The sequence below is a fragment of the Microplitis demolitor genome, chromosome 3 (assembly GCF_026212275.2).
Source record: "Microplitis demolitor isolate Queensland-Clemson2020A chromosome 3, iyMicDemo2.1a, whole genome shotgun sequence".
Taxonomy (NCBI): domain Eukaryota; kingdom Metazoa; phylum Arthropoda; class Insecta; order Hymenoptera; family Braconidae; genus Microplitis; species Microplitis demolitor.
In genome coordinates, this window is record NC_068547.1 from 3,564,157 (window position 1) to 3,582,821 (window position 18,665).

The window sequence follows — 18,665 nt, forward strand, 5'->3', positions numbered from 1 at the left end:
AAATTGCAACGTATCAGCAACTGTTATTGAAAATGAAATTATTATTAAACCATATGGCAGATTAAAAAACACTAACAAAAATCCATTAATAATTTGAATCTATTAAAATTATGTTTATCAAATTTTCATTTATCTTTTTTTTCAATACTGTATTTTAAATAATTTGCATACGAAAAAAATAAATGATAATACCATTCCTGAGAATAAAAATAAAATATGTAATTTTATAAAATATGTTTTGTAAATCGAAGTCACGTGGCGTCTTCACAAATATTACATTTTTAAATTTACGGAAATATATATTCATATCGTATTTCATCGATAGCACAAGTTGAATAGAAAAGAAACGTATTATAGAAAGAGATGAGATGCTAAAAAGAAGGGAGAGGATGAAGAAAAAAAAATAAATATTTGGTACATATTCCTCGATAAGCATCCACATGAGAGTATATAAGCGTGTGCTCAAGGCGGACGAAGAATAATAAGAAAACAGAGAAAGTAAAATAAAAAAGTTGAAGAGCCATGATATAAGAAGAGAGAATGGAAAAGTACTGTAGCGAGAACTCCAGTAGTGTCATATATTCATCTATAATATAGAATAAGCTGCAGTGCATCTACATCGTGATCCACGCATCATCAACATTGACGATCTTCATCCGCTCTTTGGCCCGGATACTCGTCGGTATCATCGGCAAGAGCCAGCCCTCGGCCCATTGCCACGAGTTTACGATCTCACCAGCATCAGCATCAGGAATAGCTTATTTCTTCTCTACTATATACTATCAACAGCAACAGCAGCCTTTATAAAGTTACTGCACTCAGTATTCAACCCCCCGCAAAGCTAAATGTCTTATACAAGAAGGGTAGAACAGCAGTCTAGCGAATTTTACTTCGTGACGTCATCGCCTAATTTACTTCTTCACGCCCTGTTGGGCTCAATCGCTCACTTGTTTTACGATTTTGATAAAGTATATAAATGCTAAACTATTAATTTATGAGTGAACCGTACCAGCAGAGTCGGGTCAATGACCTTTCATATTTTTTATTTTACCAATGTGCTATTTTTAAACTAAAAATTAAAACTGATGACAAAGATAATATATGGACAAATGAAAACAAAAAATAAATACCTGATGGACAAAAATTAGCATAAAGTGTACGCAGGCATGTTGTAAGTAAATAAATAATTCATTGACAATTAAAAGTTCGCAGGTGGTTATAAAATAAACGCCATATGTTTACAGGGTGAATCATTTGTAGATTTACATAACTAACGGGCCGCTAAGTAATTATCATACTTGTGGCGATAAAGTTATGAGTATGAGTTATATTATGTAGCACGTGTTATGATCACAAGTATGGAAAAAAAAAATGATAATCATCATTCACTATATTAATTATGAGAGAATCCATTTCAAATGGATAACGAAGATATTTGTCAATAAATTTACGTGTAAAAAAACATTTGATGATAGGCAGGAAGTCATGTTCATTTTTAAATGGAACGTAAAATGCGATGATGTGTAAAAACTCACTGAAGCCGATAATCAATCGATAGACAGCCTCAATAGGCGATTTAATTACCAAATTCTAGATATCGTCACGTCGGCACGTGAAGGGTAGGTATGCAGTACCATTCAAGTCCCGCGGGTACACATATATATTATATATATGTATATATATTTGTAGGTCTGTATATATGTACATCCAAAGCATCGCTTCTGAATAGGCGCGAGTTCAATCACTCTGTGTCCCGTATAGTACCCAAAGCCGCGGGATGCATAGGCTTTAGTACATACTGTACATCAGTACTGTATATATATATATACATATAACTATAGGGAAGCTAGTGCAGAGAGCTTTACTTGGCAGTTTGCAATGCATCAGTACAGTTTGGAATGCCACACGTCGTCATCCCTACATATATGTACGTATATACCAAGAGAGGAGCTCACTGTAATATATATAGATATATAATTGTATAAGCGTGGGTGCTTTATTCACCCGGACTATTGCATTTTGTCGCACATGGTGAATGCATCCCCAGTCAGTAGTAGCAGCAGTAGCAGCATGCGTCAACGACATACATCTATTCCTCGTGTGTAGAATCGAGCGAGTGCGAAAATGCATGCGTAATTAATGAAACCAATAAAGCCGTTTGTACTCAACGAAATTCGTTAAATTTAATTGGACGTGAGTAAACCAAACTGGACTCAATATACTCTTTTTGTCTCTTTATTCACTTTCTCGTTTTATTATCGGTTTGTAAATGAAAACATAATAAACGATGTTGAGATTGATTACGCATCCGAGAACCTAAACTTATTGATTGAATAAAAAGAGGACTGGAGTGAACGAAGAAGATTATAAGCTAAAATTTAAAATGATAATTTTTAAGCTTATTGAAACATTAATATCCACCAAAGTTTTGTGATGAGTGAATGAAAATAGAGATATGTCTACGTGATAATTTATCGTTTATTGCTCTATACCTCTTTTTCCATATATACAAACGGACGGACGGATGGACGATCGTGCGTTGTCATAGCCTGAAGGCTCCTCTATAAAACCGATTAAACTCGTTAAGCGAATCGACTCATACATTGCTGCTTGGGTACACAAATCTCATGAAAACGTACACACAAAATTTTCAGTATATTTTCAATTTCGATAAAAGTTTTTTTTTTCATAAAACATTAAATAAAAATATTTTTTAACCATCGTGACATTGATGTTCCATTAAAACAATTAGTCTCTCCCCCTTCCCCTGTTCTCTAAAAATATGAAATTCAACTAAAAAACTATTTATTGCATATAAAATAGATTTAATGGAGTTATCGAGTTTTGGGTGTAGATCAGATCTTGTTTAGTAATCACTATTATCAGTAATAGTGATAATATAACAGACGACTAACTGGGTATAGAATGTCGCGTAAATTCAACAACGCAGTCCACATCTCGCGGAATCTAATATTACGGTGGCAGTGGTGCATTAGCGGATTAACGCGCTCACTCGTATTTCCCAGCACTACCACTACACACAGTTGTTAGTACTGCTGCATACTGCATTTACTATATAGTATTCCTGGTGGACCGAGTGATGAGGTATATTTGCATGACATTATACTTGAAACCCTATACCCTCACTCACTTGTCCCTAGACTAAAATCAGCTTGGTTGTTCTCACTTCTCACTTGCGCTTGCACTCCATTTCGAACACTAATTATACGCGTAGCAGCACTATCGAGGATCCTCTTCTCTCTTGTCCAGGTGATAATTGTATTACCATCCTATCAACGTGATTGCCATTCCTGAACGTGTCGGCTGATAGGCCTGTTTGAAGTATCTATTGATGCTTGGAATCTATATAGTATTTCTCTTGATGATGTCCATCAAATCCATGATGAACATTCACGATATACATTTATATAGTATTCATATACCCAAAACCAACACTAAATCTTTCTAATTCTCGTTATCATCGAACTGATGGAGATCAGCTTTCAAATATGCATAATTACTTATCAATATTCGATTAAATTTATTTAATCGAAAAAAATTTATTTTATAAACAGTTATGATAAAGTTTTCTTATATGAGCTTGAAATAAATTGTGTAAAAAGAAAATAATAATTTATATAACCGTTAAAAAGGATGTATATGAATCTTTGGTAGAAACAGCACGAAACGATGGGCAAGAAGTAAACAAAATGAAAGATAACAACTGTTAGTGAAGAAAAACGAGGTATTGTCTGCCATATCGTAAATACAGAAAAGAGATAGGATTAAACAAAAGAGATTATGAGGTAAAAGCACGCGACGCACTTTCAATGTACAATCTTCTATACAGTTATACATATATTTTATTTTAAAATGGCTAAATAAATTCAAAAAAAGACGTAATACATTAAACTAAATAAATTTAAATCACTGTGTGTGTGCATACTGTGCAGTAAGCAAATTCGCAAGTTTAAATACGACAAGTGAACATATACCGACAAAAATTCTACACATTTTTCGAAAGTGATTATTGTAAGTAATTACGGAAATCCGCAGGCGTCGACGTACAATAAGGAGTGAACATAGTTAACTAGTAAAAAGCCCATCAAAAAGTGTCGTGTAAGACTTTATATCACTGGGTTTCGTATTAAATCCCGTGTCGGGCGTATTATCTTTGCACGCAACATGCAAATCTCGAGATGAATGCATCATACCTGATTACTGATTATGCACGAACATGTAAATCACACGGCAGCGTTAATGCCATTCTTTTCATAATATTTACTTTTTTCATAATTAAATAAAAACTGACATAATGATATAATTGAAAAAACCAATTAATTATACCATCATATTAAATGACATCTGTGTATTATAATTAAAGATTACGATTATCGTAAGCAAGCAGTAGTTTTTTATCTCTAGTATGTTATTGATAAGAAAAAACTACTGACATGAATACTAATCGAAAACATGCTCGCCGATTGGATTATGAAATACTAAACAGGGTAATTAGATAGCCCGACAGTGTGACAACGTAATATAAAACATGATCTTTGCAAACGCAAAATGAAATTTTAAATTTTCAAAACTAGAAAAGTGGGTTGAGTTATGTGTCAACGTGCGCGAAAACCACATTTCAACCACTGGAATTTTGGTCGGTATCTCTTTAATGTCGTGGTATAGAACTGAAACATTGCTGAAATTATCGAAATACCAGTATTCCGAAATAGTAGAGATGGCAGTGGTGATCCTTTGGATTCTATTTGACTCATACCTATGACCGGCATGCGACAAAGTACTATTTTCCTTGATGCATAAATCCTTCGTCAGTCCAATCTAGTAATATGTTAAATCTCCAGCAGCATATAGGACAAATTAATTGATCGAGGAGGCAGAGAGGCTCAACGTTAATGCCTCGAACCGAATGTCCAATTGCTATTTCTAATGTAATCGAATTTGCATCGCAAATACCAGGGTCCAGTTATACACATAACGATCCTGATCTACATGTGCGTGTATGAATGTGTGTAGGGATGATGTGCTTTTAGAGTTTATGCGTATACTGCACTAGCAATGTACGGGCAATCCCAGCAATCGTGAGAGCCAACTTTTTTAATATCACAGGATTTCGAAACGAAAATTAAACGTGAAACAAAGCGATTGTATATGCAGGACAATGCAACGTCCAGCCGGCATGTATTGTTTTTCAAGCAGTTCGAATTTTCTGCCAGTATATATATTCCATTTATGACGGATCAAAATTTTTGATAAGCCATTGATATTAAAACTACAATAGCCAGTGCTGTAATTTTACGTTGTCAATATACAGACCTAACGACTAACAAACAAAATCAAAAAGTATACGAATTTTTTAATTAATAAATTTGATATTTCGTTGAAGTATAGTAAAACATCATGAAAAAATGAAAATTAATACGCACAAAAGGCTGCAAATTTTTTTCGCGAAGACAAAACAATGTTTCTATTTAACTATTTTTTTTACATATCTATGACATACAACGATGATAACAATCCATTGTTTGTAAACAATCTCAAATTTCGCCATCTATACTTAGACTGCAAGACCAGCTTGTATATAGCTCTTATTAGTAACTTGTGTTTGTAATAATTGACATATTGTAAATACAATATTCCCTTTTTCTCATTAACTTTGTTTCATTACAAAGAAACAATAACTTTGAATTCGCCTTGAAAGCAGCCTAGTGCTGCCATCTAGTTCCTGCAACTTGAACTCAGAAGCCTATGAAACAACTCTGCAGATCCCTACTATTCTCTACTCTACAATATGATGTCCATATCCAAGGACCGTATCTAAAAAATCCACATGAGGTTCTCACGGCTACCCCATTGAAAAAAATAAAGCTCTAATAAAATAAAAATTAATCATCCCACACCATACCATAAAAATTTTTTTACCATAAAATTTAAATAAAACTAAAATCCAAAACCATTAACACTGCGAATTTATTTACTTATTTGTTTTTTCTTGAATAAATGAATTGAAAATATCACTGTGTATATCAATGATTTGTTGTTGCAGAAACAATATTTATTAAAACTTATTTGACCTCAATTATTTTTTAGCGATGAAACAAAGTAATGAGAAATCTACAAATAACCCTCAATACAAGGACACGGGTTACTGTCGCTGACTAGGTAACTTCCACCATATTATCCACCAATCTCTACTCAGTACAAGTACATATTGTAGATGTACAATATACGTCGGTCTAAAATGTAAAAAATATTTGACAACAATGGCTTAAACACTGGCAACACCGTAAAAACAGTTTAACAGTAAGGTCCAGTACAATCATGCTCCAACTTGTAAACTGTGTGTGTGTACACCGTATATACATATATACACATGCACATATATGACATATATATAACTATAGAACCTGTCATGATTTGTTCTAGAGTGGGAGTATAGGAATCGTATGGTAAATGTTGATAGTGGGAACGAATGTACGTTTTCTGTTCTGTAAGCCGTAGTTTCGCGAGCGCGAGTACCTCAGTTAGTGTGTATTAGTGGTGCTGTGCGTACTGTACGTCCCTGCCTTATCCTTTATATTCCATGATATGACAACTACTTACATTAGACTAATTTTATAAAATATATCTTTTAATAAATACTGATTTGTGAATTTAGTTCTACGCATTACTAAGTTGTAAGTACAATTATATTTTAATTAACATACTATTAATTATTTTTTTATCTAATTAAAGTGTCTTAAAAAAATAACTACTCCAATAATTTGTTTATTGTTGTTTACTTATTTCGATTATTATTAATCACTGAAAAATGCGTACTTCTTTTGTGATAACGATAGATTATTTAAATAAGCGAATTCGCGTAATTGAAAAAGTTTACCAAAAGAGAAAATATAATTATTATTGACTCAGTGTCAGTGTCACTAAACATGTATACAGAATTAAAAAAAAGAGTTGAGACAAATAAACAAGTTTTTGAATGAATATGTTTTTGATCACGTTAGTAAAAATGTACGAAAAAACTGACCATTTTATTTGGACACCTGACATTGAATTTAGTTAAAACTATTTTTTAAATAATAATAATAATAATAATAATGATAATTAAAATTGAAATAATTATTTTATTTTGCGAGTTATTAATGAATTAGTAAATTTTTTTTTTTTTTTTTTAATTTAATAAAATTATTATTAATAAAAAATTGTTAATATTCTTATCATCGCGGTCCAAACTGATGTTTTTATTGAGGAGTAGTTAAATTTTTTTTTTTATTTGATAAAATAATTTTTTACTATTTAAATATGTTATGATTTAAGAATTCAAATATTTAAATTATTGAATCACTGTAAAATTACACGATTTTTAACCGATTTCTTTTCGGAGCCCACAGCTGCAGTACTCAACATCCAATGTGTTGAGTTTAACGACATTGTCTTACATTCACATGCATATATAGTATATACATATATATGTATACACATACATACAGTGCATGAGTAACTCACAAGTAGAGTGAAAATATATATACATATATATAATATACCCCTTTATTTTACCACAGATTCTTCTGGCACACGACTCACAATTAATATACCAGGTCGGCATTCTTTCATGCGGTCTATAACTTCAAGTGAAATTAAAACGAAAAATATTTATATTTCGTATAATTTACAGTTACGCTCCCTCTCAATATTGATACATAATTTAAACTTTAAACTTTTGTTGAATTTAATCTATTTATAAATATGAATTAAGATTTTTTTTTTTATTCAATTTAAAGCAAATATGAAATTATAAAGACACGAATAAAAATACATAACTGACCGGAAGTGTCTTCGATAAAAAAAAATTTGAATAAATAATAATGATAATTTCAATAATGATGGAAGACATAATTTTATTTAATTTCAGGATTTCATATACATTCGAAAGAATGAAAATAAAGAATATAAAATGGAACCAATACACAAAGATATTTTAGAAAAACTCCACGAAAAAATATCTGATATTAATGTCGATAATGGTATTGTATCATTTCTACAATTAAATGGCATTTTAACTGATTCGGATATCGATGCCATTAACAAACAAACTTATCAGATAGACAAGGTCACAACTCTGCTAAATATCCTGCCAGAGTACGTATATTAAAATAATTTATTTAATTAATATCAAAAGAAATTATCATTTTTTTTTTTTTTTTCTATTAAAGACGAGGTTCACGTGCCTTTGATTGTTTTTATCAATCTCTCAAAAAACATTACTATTGGCTAAGTGACGAGATGTTGAGAATGACGTCGGGTGAAGATGTAGATTCGAGGGGATGTACATCACCAATGACGCCTGCTATGCCAACATTCACAATTGACAGAACGGAAAAGGTAAAAATTATTTAAAAAATCTACCGACATGCTAGTGCACAACATTTTATTCGACGAGGATTTTTTTACGCCCACTGAAAGGCTGATGCAATTTTTTTAAATTACCTTTCTTCCCCTAATAAATACTTAAAACTTGTACTGCGCAAGTGCAAAAGAGAATGTCCTATTCTTGACGCAGGGGTGAGAGAGATAATAAACGTTATCTTTTTTAAAGGCCTAATTCAATAGACAGAGCGATGAGGAGAGCTTTAGGAGTTTATATTATTTATTAATAGACTTAAGTAAAATAAAAAATTTAAAACAAATATCAAATGAATCATTAATTCTTTTTTTGTAATATATTAATTTGATTGAATGAGATAAATTATTATTGTTGTCAATTTTAATCAGATATCTCGGGCTTATAAGAATTTAGATTAATTGTGCTATAGAAATTTAAAAAAAAATAATATTTTAAAAGAGTTCGAACGGCGAACATGAAACAAAAATTTTTATTCCAAAGTTACTGTTAAAACACAGGAAGTCCTGAAATTAATTAACATAAATTAGGAGTAGATGGAAAATGTGATTCTGGAATCCAAAGTCCTGTAGCATTTTTTAATCTGACGTAATAGTGATAAGATATTTATTAAATTGAGTAGCCAATCAGAAGCGGAGAGTCGTTAAAAGAAGGAGAATTGGCGGGAGCGATGGTAGAGAAACGCGGCAGACAGGCGTAGCAAAATTGATTCTCTAAATCCTAGAGAAATCCTAGACTCAGACTAGAAAAAACTTAGAAAAAATTGATGTGCCAGCGTTATTGAGAAGTTTTCTCTGAATCCTAGACAAATCCAAGACAAATCCTAGACAAATCCTAGACTCACCCAAGACAAATCCTAGGCAAATCCTAGACAAATCCAAGACAAATCCTAGACAAATTCTAGACTCACCCAAGAGAAAACTTAGAAAAATTGATGTGCCAGCGTTATTGAGAGACTTTCTCGGAATCCTAGACAAATCCTAGACTCACCCAAGATAAATCCTAGACAAGTTTTCTCTGAATCCTAGAGCAATGAGACTTTTTTCCTGGTTCATCTACTATCGTTCCCGCCAAAATTCTTCTGATTGGTTAGTTAATTTAATTGATAACTTACTACCAATTACTTTTTTTTTTCATTCTAAAAATGTATTCCCTATTTACCCCTTAATTTATGTTCGTTATTTTTAAACACCGAGTCTATATATTTATTAATATATATTATTTTGACAAATTTTATCATTTCAAATAAACAAAAATTTGATTAGTAATTAATAAAGTTAATACTGTTATTAATCTTTCGTTGCTAACTATTTGGAAAAATAATTACCGTAAGTCAATTAGTTAAAATTACGAAAATAAATAGTATTAATTAATAAATTATTAACTAAATTTTAAATAAAATAAACGTATGTTTAATAAATAACAATAATAATAATAAAGTAAATCAATTTCAGAAGGAACAGCTTAGACATGCACTGAGAAATTTGCTACCAGGCAGTTACGTTGTCTTGCACGGTATGAAAGGATACGGAAGAACTCGTCTGACGGCTCAAACTCTCAATGATCGACCACTAATTACCGAATTATTTAATGTAAGTCATAAAATTTATAAATAAATATATAAAACTTACTAATATGTATATCATTAAGTAATGGATGATTTTTCAGAATGAAATTTATTGGATAAAATTCGGTTCTGAGGGAGCTAACACAGTTGAAGATGAAATTTTAACTCAATTACAACAACTCTATGATAAAGTAGAAAAACGTGAGGTATCATTAAATTTGGGTAAATTGAAAGATGAAATGTGTTCAATGTTGAAACGTCATTTTAATTTAAACCACAATTCGCTATTAATTCTCGACGATGTTTATGATAAAAAAATAATCGAAGTATTCAATTTCGGATGTAAAACGCTCGTAATAACAACTGACACTGAAATATTGTGTCACAACAATAATGTGCGTAAAGAAGTTATTAAAATGGAAGAAGGATTTACAGAAGCCGAGAGTTTAGATTTATTTGCTCGATCATTAGATACACAAGTTGATTTGCTACCACCTGAGGCGAAAGACATTCATTATGAGTGCAATGGTATGCCGATACTAATCGATATGTTTGCGGCACAATTTATAGAATATAAGGAAGATATGATAAAATGCCGCGACCGCTGGCAATATTATTTAAAGGCATTGCGTAAAAAGGATGCGTCTAATGCTGTAATGGAAAAATTTTTACGTAACCAATCAAATACATTTGATGTATGCATCGGTCGTTTAAAGCCTGATCTATGTGAATATTACAAAAGCTTAGCAATATTTAGCGAAGATATTAATATAATGCCAAAAACATTAGAAATTTTATGGAATGAATCAAAATTCAAAGTTGAAGATATATTGGTTAGTTTGTGCTATAAATCACTTGTTGTTAAATACTGGAACTCTGATTTAAATTCATATATTTATGGTGTACACGATTTATTGCTTCGTCATTTGCGCAGCCTATTTGATAAAAGACAATTATCATCCATGCATCGTGAATTCGTTAAAAAATTGTATACAATTTGTAAAAATGATTTCTCAAAATTTCCTAAAGATAATTACACTTACGCGTATATTGGACACCATCTTGAGCAAGCGGAAATGTTTAAAGATTTTGAAAAATTGTATCTGGATTTTAATTTTATCCAGGGTAAAATTAGCAACAGTGGAGTTAATGATTTGTTAATTGATTTAAAAAAATATCGTAACCACATAACAGGCAATAATGAAAATATTGAAAGGAAAGTTAGAGATTTAGAAGAGTTTTTACAAACCCAAACAAAAACTTTGGCTGTATATCGTCAACGTAATTGCCTTGATTTAGTACAGATAGCATTGAATCATCCACGTGGTTATTGCTATGAGACCGCCCGTTCAATAGCACAATCACAAAAAAATAAATTGTATCTAAAAAATACTCATCAACCTTCTAAATTGCATAACCCAATAGCTGAAGAACTAAATATGGAATTTTCTACAGTTAATTTCACGGATAATCCAAATCAAATTTTAATTGGAACCAAGACAGGTTTAATTATGTTGTGGAATTGTAATAAGAAAAAACAAACGCCATTTTGTGGTTTCAATAAATCGAAAATTGTTAAAGTTATTGTGTCACAAAATGGTAAATTTTTTATTGCTCTAAATAGTGAATCAATAGTAAAATATTTTACTTTAAAAACTGATAATGATGATGATGATGATGATAATGATGATGATGAAAATGAAAATGAAAATGAATATGAATTGAATGATAATTATTCAGATAATAATCATTCACATACACCACGGGAAAAACAAACATTTTGGTACCCGATTGTTCCACGACAAACAAACACTAGTTCAGTAACTTACGATACGAACGGTGAATTAATAACAGACATGACACTGAGTTCAGATGATAAAAGACTAGCTGTTTGTACGACTAAAGGCACTATTATAGTTTGGGACGTCGACGGCAAACAGAAGGCGTCAATACATGAAAAAAATATGAGCTTTCAAAAACTAACATTCGCTAAACAGTCTCGTCAATTACATGTAGTTGATACTAAGGGCACAATCACAGTGTATTTATGGGATGGAAATAATTATGACTATAAAACTCGTTATCATCCATTTCAGAGGAGTGGCGAAGAGTCTTCAGTTGATATAGAAGTTATATATCTTAAAGAAAAAATAGACCCGGACGAAACAAGTTTGATTTATTTAACACGCGATACAATTCTTATGATAGTATGGAGCATCGATACAAACGGTAATCTATGTAGTCCTGCAAAACGTCAATTTTATGAAGCAATTGATACTAAATTTAACGAAGCTACACTAACACACGACGGCAATTATTTGGTTGTTAGCAATACTGACTCTTTATTGCGTGTTTTGAATTTTGAATATGGACTGGAACCAGTAGCTTACTATCCAGATTGTACTGTTTCACTGGATACTTATTATGATTTTGATTGCCAGCACCACTTAATTATAAGTGGTGATAAACATTCCGTCCAACGTTGGAAATTTGACATAAAATACATAGAAAGTTCACCACAGTCGCTTATAAGACCATTGTTTGATGCCATCATGAAACCATTGGGACAACCAAATATTGTAGCACAAGAAATCGTCGGGAAAAAAATAGGATTGTATATTGATGAAAATTTGCAAGTTGAGACTGACAATTTCATAGGAAAAATAGTAACACTGAATTTAAGCCCAGATGGAAATAAAATACTTTACACGATTAAAAATGAAACATTCAGAAATGAAACATCAAGAAAAATTACAGAGTATAAAATTTGTTTGTATGATGTCACAACTAAAAAAATAACTGAAATATTGTCATCATTCACAGAATTTCCACACTTAGTTAAATTTATTCAAGTTCAAAATGAGCTGGCTATTGTTTGCAAACAAGAAGATAAATTGTTTTACATCTATAAAGGAGCTAAGATATGTTTGAAGGAAACTAGCAATATTATTAACTTGCACACCATTAATAATAAATACGTGGTTGGTGTTACACGTGATGAAATAATTAAAATCTGGGAGATGAAAGAACAAACATGGATCCAATTATGTCAAATTAGAAATACAGAACTAAATTTACACAGACTACAAGGCCCTCATGTTAGTTACAGTGCAATTAATTTAAAAAATAATATGATCGCCATTTTAAAAAGTAATTATCAAATGGCTATATATTTTATTGGTTATGATAAGTCGAATATACCAGGGATGTTGGCAAAACTTGATAATACACATTTTACATTTACTAAAAAATTAACATGCTGTGCTTTTTCACCTGATGACAAATATCTCGCTATTGGAATGGACGATGGCAATATAGCAGTAAGTAATCAATCAAAAATGTATTTATTTATTAAACAGTTATTTTTTTCTATTCAAACTATCAAACCTTAACTCTTTTTTCATAAGTGTCTACAATTAGCAACAAAGAAACTAATTTTTCATAATTGATTATCAGAAAAAAATGACTTTTTGATGAGTAATTTATTGTCGAGCAATTATTAATTATTTTTATTACAGATTTTCAATATAGATGAACGAAAAGCTTATGAAAAAGAATTGAAACTCCATTGTAATTCAATTTTACAATTACAATGGGCACCATTGTCTATAGGGACGTCTATTTTACTATCAATTAATTGTGATGAGTTAGCCTGGTGGAATATCGCATTATTAGAAAATAAAACTAAAAAAAAACCAAAACGTAGCCGTACTGGGATAGTAAGAAGCTCAACAGTACCATTGCTTGAATTAGAACTGCCATCAAATATACAAATGCGTAATAGCCAAACAGCAGATGCCAATTTATCAAGCGCATCCACATCAAGTCTTGATAGAAGAATTAATGATATTAATATTAGTAATGGTAATAATCCAAGTGATAATATGAGCAATGGCAATGGTACCCGTGATAATGGAACAAGTAGTAATGAACAAATAAATAATGGAGAAACACAAAATTACTGGGCATTGAAGACTTGTAAAAACCGAAATCGACCAGCATTATTAGGATTAATACGTTTGCCACCTAATTGCCGTGCTAAGGTATGTGTTTCGAGTGATTTTTATAAATTTTTACTCGTCGATGTTCATGGTTCTATCAACTGTTTCGAATTATTTGATGTTTCTTCAACTGTGTAGGTAATTAGTATATTACACACCTAGGGAGGAAAGTAGGACATTCTAACCCACGTGTATACGAAAAGATTAGAAGCCAACTGGTTACTGTTCTGCATCCGACCCTGTACGGTGCAGAACAGAAACCAGTCGGGTTCTAATCTTTCTGTGTAATTTTCTACCCGACCCGAAAGCGAGGGTAGCAAACACACGGATTGAGACGTCCTGCTTTCATCTGTGGTGTGTATAGAATTGTTCACCAGATCTAAACCTGAAAATTTTAATTTTTGCCTCTGTTTGCGAGAAGAATGACGCATGTGCTAATTTTTGTCACATGTTTTCTCATAAAAGAAAAGTAAGACTTTCTTCCCTTTAAACAGAGCAGGAATGTAAACTTTCGGTGAAGGTATGGTAAAAATAAACTTTTTTTACGCAGTGTCAAAAAAATTATTGTACGCTCGTATTTTTTTTTTTACATTTCTGTTGTTAAATACTTGATAATATGATAATTTTTTTTGATACTGTTATTTTAAAAATATATTATAGTTATTCTTAATAATAAGAGTCAAAAAGCTGTTGTGATTTACAATAGTAAGAAAAAGAAATATCATATTCATAATCAATGACTCGAGAGGATTTAAGTACCTTAACGTTACCACTACAAATTAAACCAGGATGTTAAATTGAGTAATAAATAGATAAGCAATATCAGTTTTCCATTATTAATCATAATGATTTTTACATTAATTACATAAATATTAACTCATTAATGCATAACTATTCATTTTCGGCTAACATAGTTGATTAATTTTTTTTTAATATCAATAGCATTTAAGTCAAAATAAAAGTTTATAAACAAAAGGGTTTAGTCGATGATTAATTTGAATATCATACTAATTACTAATATTCTACTACTTCTTTTAAAATTTTTCATACAATATTTCGTCTAAAAAATTTAATACTGAATTTATTTTAATTTTTTATTCTTTGATAAAAATTTTAATTTATGGGCATAAAAATATTCAAATATTTATATTCTAATGTATTTAATCCATCGTATATTTAAATTATTCAAATATATTAACGACTAAACTCTTTACCAAAAAAAGTTAAAAAAAAAATAAAAAAGTCCAGTGCATTACGAAATTTGCTCTCTCTCAAAAAAAAAAAGATAAATAAGTAATTTATAGATAATGTAATAAATATAGGGTAAACCATCCGGTCTCTAGCCTTCTAAGCAATAATTATATATTTATAAGCTGCAAAAACTTCAAAAATTTTTTATAAATTCTTTAGCAATTAAACGTTCATTTAAATTTACTCTTAATTTTCCATTCAAAAAAAATTTAATAGATAAAAGGTAACTGAGATGATAGTGAATTAATCTAATTAATAATAAAATAAATAATTATTGATCTAAAAATGATTTGGTCATTAAAATTCATAAGAAGGACGGCGATCGGGTAATTTATCCTATATTATTTAAAATGATTATTGTGCTACTACGATTAATTATTGTGTACAAATATGTGCCTTGTTATTATCTCAAAGAGATTGATAACGTGATCATCATAACAACAATAAGGATATGGATATAATTTTTCAAATTAAATTATACAATTGTAATTACGTTGTACTTATGGCCAAAGAAAAATTAATACTCTATATCCTTTAGTTTGTAGCCATTTAAACAAAAGTAAAAAAAAAATTGATATTTTATAAAACACGTTTTTTATTCATATATTTAAATAATTAATAATATCGAAAAATGGATAAAGAATAATCTCATAACAATAGTAATATACGTACGCATTTATTTTTAAAGACTCAATTTGAAATTAAACGATTGCATTTACTGCCGCATTTACAATAGATTTTTTTAATAGAATTTTTTACACATTTTCTACCGGATCTCATATTTTTTCCCCCCAAGATTCAAGACTATTTTCGATTTTTTTTTTACTACAATAGTTATAATTATTTACGCTCAAAAATAATTGAACTGAGTTTATTTCTAAGTGTATTTAATAATAATATAATAAAGCAAATATTAAATATTAAAATATATCTAATTATATTACTGCGCATGATAATAAAAAAAACTTTTTAAAAAAAGCAATTAATTATTATTATAGTGGTGCAATTATATCATTGTTTATAATAATAATTATTAATAAAGTTTAAAATAATATATTTTATAAATATTCAAATCGGCTGTATAATTTAATTTAAAAGAGATCAAAATTATTATAAATTTTAAAAATTAATTAATTTGTTTTCATAAATTATATTTTAATTATAAATATGGTAATTATATATTTTGCCGTTTTGAATTCCGTTAGACTTAAGCCAATACATGTAAATATCCAGATGAAAATGGTCCATTGAATTTACTTATACATACAATTTTCTTTTTTTTTAGCTTCACTAACGATCAAAAAAAAATTCAATTTTGATAAAACTTTTTATACTAACAATATTATTACTACTATTTAAATTATTTAGAATAATTTTATAAAGACTTAGATATAAAGAATGGATCCTTCTCATTTGGATACTCAATTAAAAATTTCAAGATAATTTTTTCAATAGAATATAAACACTATTCTCACTCCATGTAAGTAGTACAGTATTATAATATCAAATCAAACGTTATTAAGGATTTAGAGTAAGGTACTCGTGATCATAAAAAAAAAAATAGTAATATTTTCAGTTGAGTGCGGCAAAGTATTTTTTGTAAAATGCGTGATAAATCTTTGGTGAAATGCGTTGAACGTATTATTCACTATTGATATAATATTGTATAGGGTTATTGTTAAGTTGATATTAAAGCACAAAAAAAATTATTATTAAAAAAAAAAATTAATATTGACTTGAATAATACCCAATTAATATGGGTATAGTGTAATAATTATTGCTGTGACAATATTACAGTAAAAATATCTCGATCTTTTTAGATAATACTATAACTCTAATTGAATTAAGATATAATTTGGCTTTGTAATAATTTGTTAATATTAAATAGAAATAATCATTTAACCCGGTCTTTATTTCTTAAAATTTATTAATTAGCAGGCTGCAACCAGTCGATTTTTAAAAATTTGAATTAATTCTAATAATGATAAAATTTCAGAATGAAATAAAAATGCTATTCGGCATCCGAAATGGAAGTAGATTTCTCATTACTTGAATAAATTATTTTTTGACATTTTTTATAAATTCCAATCAAAAAATGCTAAAGATAAAATAATGAAATTTTGGCCATAACACAAAAAACAATCATATAACTTTAACCCTTCACTAAAATTTGAAAAACTACTGTAAAAAACGAAAACTGTAGTTTATTTTATCAGCTCTGACATTCTTTTAACACAACAGGGATAAATGTTTCTGTTTAAAAGCAATTGAAGAAAAAAAAACACGGAAATAGAATTTTTTGTTATTTTTAGAATTTGAAAGATCTATTTGTAAACTACTTGAGCGATTTTGCTCATCTTTGAACTTAACCGAGATAATTGTTTATAGAATAAGTGTGCCAAGTTTCATTAAGATCCGTTTAGATCTATGGATGCTATCATCACATCAAGATGTGTTACATTACATATATATATATATATTAACTTTTGAACCAATGGTATTTTTAAAATCTACCCGACGAATTATGATGAATAATGGCGAAATTTTTTGACAATTCCACCATAAGAACAAATGCAATAGATAGATTTCTATGAAATCTACTTAAAATAAAAATCTTATCATTGTAATTATGAATTGTAAAATTAATTTTATGAGAAAGATCGAATGTATTAATTTTTACTGTTAATAAGTATAACTTTTAAATTGTCAAGCTCAATTTATTTTATTGAAAAAATTAATATTAAATATGAATAATAAATTATATATAATTTTTTTATCCATAAATATTTTATTGTTAATAAATTCAAATTTATGTATAAATAAAATTATGCATAAAAAAAAAGTTTTTATTAATTTTTCATTCCTCAAATTTTGTATTCCTTATAAAAAAATCATTTTCCCATCTTTTCTATAAAAATAAATTTTCAGTTGATACCAAAGTATAATTAATAATTGATAAACAAATAAAAAGAAATTTTCTTTTGGCAACAGCAAACCTTTTCCGGTATAAACGTATAAAAATTGTTACAAAAATAAACACGTATATTGTGTAATCTATTCAAACGTAAAAGTTGGCACGAAAATAAAGTATTTTTATTAGACTGTAGGCCAATGTTAGTGTGTATTTATGTCATTAGAGTATCTTCCTTAAATGTTTATGTCTTTTTATCTCAGATCTACTAAATATAATAAACAATTGAAAAAAAAAAGTTTACAAGCAATTTTTTTTAAATTTACAATTAAATATTTCTAAAATCAAGAACAATAAAAAAAACTTAAAAAATCATCATAGTAAATCCAATAAGCGATAGTTTGTTTTTAAATTAAATATCAACAAAAATAAATTTAAAAATTTTTCATAATCTGTCTACTAATTTTAGATAATTTTATTACTTCACTTTTAAATATCGTAAGACCTTTTTATTGT

General features: G+C 29.2%; 1 protein-coding gene across 1 annotated transcript; it reads left to right on the forward strand.

Annotated features, from left to right (window-relative positions):
* Window positions 1-6,536: 6,536 nt before the first annotated feature.
* LOC106693462 (apoptotic protease-activating factor 1) lies at window positions 6,537-17,943 on the forward strand. The gene is made up of 6 exons (XM_053737227.1): window positions 6,537-6,695; window positions 7,931-8,157; window positions 8,232-8,400; window positions 9,874-10,011; window positions 10,088-13,306; window positions 13,505-17,943. Exons 2-6 carry the CDS (start codon window positions 7,973-7,975, stop codon window positions 14,123-14,125), a joined length of 4,332 nt encoding a protein of 1,443 aa, XP_053593202.1. The 5' UTR covers window positions 6,537-6,695; window positions 7,931-7,972; the 3' UTR covers window positions 14,126-17,943.
* Window positions 17,944-18,665: the final 722 nt, after the last annotated feature.

Bases quoted from the DNA above. Each gene is read 5' to 3' on its own strand.
- LOC106693462 (XM_053737227.1), top strand. From the start codon at position 7,973: ATGGAACCAATACACAAAGATATTTTAGAAAAACTCCACGAAAAAATA. The intron at 8,158-8,231 runs GTACGTATATTA...TTTCTATTAAAG, and splicing joins CTGCTAAATATCCTGCCAGA to ACGAGGTTCACGTGCCTTTG. The intron at 10,012-10,087 runs GTAAGTCATAAA...ATGATTTTTCAG, and splicing joins TAATTACCGAATTATTTAAT to AATGAAATTTATTGGATAAA.